The 7,015-nt window shown below is 49.9% G+C and overlaps 1 protein-coding gene across 1 annotated transcript; it reads left to right on the top strand.

Moving 5' to 3' along the window:
- The first annotated feature begins 1,969 nt into the window (after positions 1-1,969).
- On the top strand, positions 1,970-6,729 carry LOC132542578 (uncharacterized protein C9orf40-like). Its single transcript, XM_060205092.1, has 3 exons — positions 1,970-2,297; positions 6,444-6,525; positions 6,640-6,729. Exons 1-3 carry the CDS (start codon positions 1,978-1,980, stop codon positions 6,727-6,729), a joined length of 492 nt encoding a protein of 163 aa, XP_060061075.1. The 5' UTR covers positions 1,970-1,977.
- The last annotated feature ends 286 nt before the right edge of the window (positions 6,730-7,015 follow it).

Below are 7,015 nucleotides of genomic sequence, written 5' to 3'. Positions count from 1 at the left end.
AATTTTATTATTAAATAAAAATAGGAGGAGGAGAAGGGGGAGCAATCTTCAAAGGGGGAATGTTCTTTGCAACATACAATGGATGAAATCATGTTTGCTACCACAACTATGTGTTGTGTCACTGTTTCTGATAAATGGTCTACCTGAGGGGAAAATGGCCTGCCCAGGGGGAAATGAAACTTGTCTCGAGGGCTTCCATTGTTTCCAAGCTTATCATCTATCAAGCAGAGAAATGGCTCCTGGCACTTTAGACTCTACAAATTGGCATTTTTAAAGTTTTTATCTTTTATTGTGAGTGTGTGTGTGTGTGTGTGTGTGTGTGTGAGAGAGAGAGAGAGAGAGAGAGAGAGAAAGAGAGAGAGAGAGGGAGAGAGAAATATATATATATATATATATATATATATATATATATATATATATGATTATGCTAGGGATTAAACCAAGGCCTCATATATGTTGTTAGTTAATGAACCAACTCCCAGCTTGGCTTTTTATTTTGTTTTTGAGAAATAGAGTCACAGAGAGAGAGAGACAGAGAGAGAGAAAGGCAAAAGCCCTGGATAAGGAGCCCCCTGGGTCTCTGTCCATGGTGCCTGCTATGTCCCTGTGTGTGGGCTTCCCCTCGGGGAGGAAGGAGTCACATCAGGGCCTGAAGCATGGAGGGTCTTGATCATTTCACATGGTGAACTCACCAGTCCTGCCTCTCTGTTCTCAGCAGGAGCATTTGCCAAGAGCTGGGCTGCTGGTGGTGTGGCTTCTATGACAGTCGGTGCTCCCAGGTGCCATCGTGCCTGTGGAGGTGTAAGACATCCAGACCTCCTTCCCTTCGGTGGAGTATCTCTGTGGAGTAACTGCTCAGCCATGCCATCTCTAGCACCTAGCTTTTCTAAAGTGCTACCAGTGAATGCTTGTCGCATTTGAGACAGCACAGTCCTGCAGGGTGTCCACGGCTGTCACGACAAGCCCTGGCTCAGAGGTGTGACTATCCCCTCCCAGTCATACCCACCCCTAGTGGTCTGGCAAAGACTCTAAGAGTGACATGGCTGGTGGAGAGGGGACCCAGAGTGTGCCCCAGAGCTCCCAGCCTGTGCTGTTCACACTCTTGGCTTCCTTAGAAGCAGAGCTCTGCTTGGAGAGAACCCTGGTTTCCCAGAGACAGTTCTCCCTTGGGGCTCCCCAGAGTATCTATTCCCTGTGCATTTTGTGGAAAAGACCCTCAAAGTATTTCAGTGGACTTTGAGGAGCAACTTGTGGAAATGGAGTGGTCCTTGGGATGATAAAATTTAGTTATTTTTTAATGTTTTTTATTCTTTCTAAAAATTTAACTTTATTTGATAGACACTGCTAGAAACTGAGAGGGAGGGAGGGACATAGAGAGGGGAGACAGAAAGACAGACAGCTGCAGCCCTGCTTCACCACTCATGCAGACAGGGACCAGGGGCTTGAACCTGGGTCTTTGTGCTCTATTAGGTAAGTGCCTAACCAGGTGCACCCCTGCCTGGCCCCGGATGATGAAATTTATTAGCATCATGTTCTGTCCCCACAGTGATGCTGCACCACATGCAGCTCTGGATTCTTGCAGTCATAAAGACACCAATGACACTATCAGTGAAAGCACAAGTGACAGTGACAGCGTTAGCTTGTGTGAGGAAGGCAGTGAAAGCATTTGCAAGGGCACCTGCGGCAGCAGCTAACAGTCTCAACAGGAAGGAAGATGGCAGCCCTAGATTAGATGATGAGTCCTCAGGACAAGGTAGGTGGGGGCTGGGGGGTTTCCATGTGTACCTGCTGTGGCGCCCCCTCACTTTTTGTGGGATCTGTCATCCACTTGGCAGGTCTCCAAACAGAAAAGGAAAGAATACAGATGCTTTCTTATTCGAAAGCATACTATGACGCAGTATTTGCCAACGTCTGAGGCATCGCGGGCGCAGGCTAAGGCGGGGGCCGTGCGCCCGTGCCCGCAGCCCGAGCCCCGCCATGGCCAAGCGGCGTGCGGCCGAGCCGCTGGTGTTCCACGCGCCCTGGAAGCGGCTCCTGCGTGGCCTTCCCGACGGGCCGCCGTGCTGGGTGTCGCCGCCTCGCAAACGCAGAATGGACGCGGCGGCGGCCGTGGCCGAGCCTCCGCCTGAGCCCCGCAAGCGCCGTGGCGGCGGGCAGCCGGAGGGCCGCGGCCTGGACACGGGCGAGCCGCCCCCACGGGCTCCGGAGCCGGGGGAGCAGCCGGACGCCCGGGCCCCCAGGGGCGGCGGCGACGGCGGGGCGGGACGCGGGGAGACTGGGGTGCCGCGCCGGAAAGGGTAGGCAGGGGGCCCGACGCCGTGCCCGGGACCGGGGAAGGACTTGCGGGGACAGTGGGGCGCCGGGACGATAGACGGAGGTGGGGGAGGTAGGACGTTCGGCTCCGCCCCGGGGTGGGAGAAGGACCCCGAGCGGGGAACTGGGGGCTGCAGGCCTGGGGAAGAGTCCCGCCGCCCATAGCTGGCTGGGTGCTCCAACTGGAATTCCAGTTCGCGCCGGGCCCCCAGGGCACCAGGAGAAGCTTGGGCATCCTCACCGCTTTCTGTCATCTAAACAAACCGCCCCTACACCCCCCCCCCCTAAAAAAAAAATTGTGAACCTCGGGGCTCTGCGTCCCGGCACAGTCAGGGCTTAGCGGCTCTGCTCCCGCCATTTGGCGGGTTGCTGGCTGTCCCGCCAGAGGACTTGCTGGCGCTCATTTCTGTTGATTTACTAGGACTTGGAGAGTGCAGAGACAGACACACCCACCTGCAGCCCTGCTCCACCGCTGGGGAAGCCTCCCCCCTTCAGGTGGAGCCGGGGACTCTAACGCATGGTGACAGGCGTGCCCTGCTCTGTGCCAGAGGCCTGGCCCCATGGAAGCATGCTTTTGCTTTGTCTTGCTTTAGTTGTATTCATTCACTGGAGATAAGGGGCAAGAAAACCTGAGCATCCTCTGACACATGTGATACACCGAGAATCTTGGTTTTTTTATTTTATTTATTAAAAGGAATTTTTATTATTTATTTATAAAAAGGAAGGGTTTTGTTTTTTAAGAGAGGCTTAATAGTTATGCAAACAAACTTATGCCTGGGGCTCCAAATTCCAGTTCAACCCCCCCCCCCCCCACAAGCCAGAGCCTAGTAGTGCTCCTATTTAAAAAAAAAGGGGGAGTGGGGGGGGCCCCTGAGGGCCTGGGCCAGGCAGACCTCGGAACCGGACCCAGCACATGCTCAGCTGCAGCGGTCCGCAACCACTCCATGCTTTGTACCCAACCGCTATGTTCGTGCCTGGATTCTGATTTCTTTCATTTTTTAAAGGATTTATTTATTGGGGGTTGGGACCAGAGCATCATTCTGGCACGTGCAATGCTAGAGATTGAATTTGGAGTCCAGTGCCTTACTCACTGTGTTGCTTCCCGAGTTGCATACTAGTATATGTTTTTTTGTTTTTGTTTTAGATTATTGAAATACTTTAATTTATAAGCCAGCCCTTCAGATTGCCAAACCTTTGGGGGGAAAGCAAAAGACGAATTGTGTGTTTTTTTTTTCTTTTTCTTTCACTGCGAATGGGGAAAAAAAAGGTTGAAAGCAAAATTTAAAAACTATTTTCTTTATTTGAGAACTAGGAGAAAATTGTGGAAAGAGACTCTTGGAGGAAAACTAGTAATGTGTTTTCCCATGAATGGGAAAAGGGGACATGTGATTGAGTCCATGAAGTATTAGATACAGTTAGTGTTAGCGAGCATAAATCAAACCACCATCCACTGTAAGGAAGCAAAGATGTTTATTGACGAATTGCAATCCGGGCCGAGATGGTGACTGGTGTTAGTCTACCAAACTCGACCCCGAACAGGGCTCAAACCATACAATTTATAGGAATTCAGACTACACTCAGGGAGGGGGAGCACATCACCTTATCAACCTACATCCAATAACAGGCTATAGCAAACACAAGATCCAATCATTTCAAACTTAGCAAAAGCATGATCCATTCAAAGCAAAGCGCGGGCTAGTTTCAAATATAGTAAGATCACACAACCAATAGAATTCAACCAGGCACATCCTCCTGCCATCGGCTATGACCACCCATCCGGTAGACAGCACACCACAAAGTCTGTTCAAAGGTCCTGATAAGGCTTGTCCCCATGTAGGGTCCTTCGAACAATGGGTGGCCTTCACTGATAAGGTCCTGATAAGGCTTGTCCTCAGGCAGGGTCCTTTGAACAATGGGTGGCCTTAACTGATTAGGTCCTGCTTATTCAAGGGGGAAGGGGCAAGGAATTTTACACCTCATACTACAAGCAACTCATACTAAAAGCACTTAACAAACAACTGCATAAAAAGGGAATTTCAAGGCTACTGCCTTTTACAGTTAGAAAAGTATCTGTAGAGGATGCAGAGTAAAAAGCTGCAAAATCTTTTTAAACAGAAGAAAGGAGGCCAGAGGGACCACCTGCTTGAGTGCACATAGTAAGGGTTCAAGCCCAGGTCGCCACCTGCAGGGGGAACTTCATGAGCAGTGAAGCTGTTTCTCCCCTGCCCCTCCTACACACCCCTCAATTTCTCTTTGTCCTGTCAAAGTAATTATTAAAATGAACAAACAAAAACAAAACAGGAAGGCTGGGGAGATAGCATAATGGTTCTGCAAAATAACTTTGATGCCTAAAACAGCCCTCAGGTTCAGTCCTAGCACCACCATAAGCAAAAAAAAAAAAAAGAAAGCATACTATATTATTAATATTACTTATTGGGTAGAGATGGAGATAAATCAAGAGTGAGGGAAAGGAGAGAGAGAGAAACCTGCCTCACTGCCTCACCACTTAAGAAGCCCTCCCTACCCCCACCCTGTAGATGGGGACCTGGAGCTTGAACTTGGGTCCCCGTGCATGGTAACATGTTAATTCTACCAGCTGTAACACCGCCCAGCCCCTGGAGATGTCTTCTTAGTGTTGACATATTCAGATCAAGAGACATGGTTGACATCCACTTTCTGGCATGCCTTCCCTCTCCTCCACATCATAGGGTCACCGTGTGGAGCGTCTCTGTTCAAACAGTCTAGCCCAGAGACTTGGAACTGGGAATGGTAGTTTGTCACCCTGCAAACCCCACCCCCCACACCTGAGGCCAAAGCAGTGACTGGGTGTTTCATCTCTCTCCCTCTGGGCACCACTGACTCCTCACAGCTGGGACCTCTACAGAAGAAACCTCTTCTCCGCAAGCCCAGGAACTCAAAAACCTAGCAACATTATCTATAAGAAATACTGAGTTACAGAGAAAGTAAGGACTTGATATTCATTCCTGTCTATTAAGTGTAATGCCCGTCTCCATCACAGTGTCATCCTCCACAAGGGTGAGTGTGAAGGTTTCCATGCCGGCGTCTCTCTCACCTGTCTAAGAGCTTGATTCCTGGCTCAGCTTGTTGTCGCTGAGAATCTTCAGAGCAGAGCTGGTCAGCTTAAGATGCAGGACAATGCCTGAACCTTTTCACATCACCTTGTCTGTGAATTTTTGAAGCCAGTGGCCAGAAGAATACTTGTTTCCTGCAACACTGACTCACAAAAGAGCCTCTCATTCTTTGAAGACAAATATTGCCAAGGATAAAAATATCCTTTTATTTTTTTTTTCAATATAAGAAAGTAGGGGAGGGTCCAGTTGTGGCACACATGTTACAGTGCACAAGGGCCCAGGTTCGAGCCCCTGGTCTTTCTTGCGGGGGGGGGGGGAGCTTCACGAGTGGTGAAGCGGGGCTGCAGGTGTGTCTCTGTCTCTCTCCCTCTCTATCTCCCCCTCTCAATATCTGGCTGTCTCTATCCAATAAATAAAGATGATTTATAAAAACTTTAAAAAATACGGAAGTAGGAGAAATGGAGTGTTTTGTTGATGGTTAGACTGTGATGGTGTGGATAGATGAGAAGTGTGGTCAATTCACATCAATATTAAACTGACAGCCATCACAAGTTAAAGAGATCACTGTCCGAGACCATCCTCAGCAGTCAGTAGAGCAGTCCCCTGTCTAGATGAAGGGAGAAAGGGGGATTGTATTTTCCCAGCATCTCTTGAGACAATCAGGGAGCAAGCCGCTTGGACACAAAGAGGCTTGGAGAGTCAGTCCCCATTCACACACCTGACGACTCTGTAGACCGTTAACACTGTTGTCTAGGTGGGTGGTGTAGAAGGCTGACAGGAAAGATTGAGGGATACAGGTAGCTAGTATAATGGTTCTGCAAAGAGACACTCATGTCTGAGGCTCCAAAGTCACAGGTTCAGTTCCCTGCACCAACAAAAGCCAGAGCTGATCAGGGCTCTGGGGGAAAAAATGAAAGTGGTGTTGGGGTGGGGTTGAGATGCTGCATGAGAAGAACTTACCTCGGGCTATGGATAGCAAACATTTCCCCCGGCTGCTTACCTGTGTGTGAGTCTGATCTGAGTCCTGTGGGTGTGCAGGCAGGCTCTGCTGGAGGAGACATGGCGACGAGGTCTGTGCTTCTCCCAGTGGGACGAAGAAACACTGGTTACCTGGATGGAGGTTTGTCCTCCTCTCTTTCTGGGCTGGGTGGGGTGGGGGACACCTGGGAATGCCCCTATGGTGCCCTCACACACTCTGTGGAACCTTCTCACCTTGCTGCTTCCCATCTCCCAGATCTGCCTGAAGATGCCTGAGGTGTGTATAGCTGCCTGCCAGGCAAATATGAGGAGTGGGTCCAGCATGCTAATGATGAGGGACTCATAACTTATAAGCAAACTCCAGATAGTCCACCCACTCCATCTACTAAAACTAAAGTTGGCAATTCAGGAGGTTGTAACCCGACAGCAGCCCTCTGCTCCTCCATGAAGGAGGAAGTTAAGTTCTGGGGCCAAAGTAACACACAGTCCTCTGCAGCAGAAGCCATGATGGGGTCGGGTGATGGCACAATTGGCCGAGTGCACAGGTGACCACTGGGGAAGCCTCAGTCAAAGTCATCCTTGTTACCCTGTGGGGGCAAAAACAGTCAAGTATCTGCTCTGTCAGTATTGTT

Source organism: Erinaceus europaeus, chromosome 13 (genome assembly GCF_950295315.1).
Source record: "Erinaceus europaeus chromosome 13, mEriEur2.1, whole genome shotgun sequence".
Lineage (NCBI taxonomy): Eukaryota > Metazoa > Chordata > Mammalia > Eulipotyphla > Erinaceidae > Erinaceus > Erinaceus europaeus.
The sequence above is the reverse complement of the archived record's forward strand: the minus strand, read 5'-3'. Positions and strand labels throughout refer to the sequence as shown.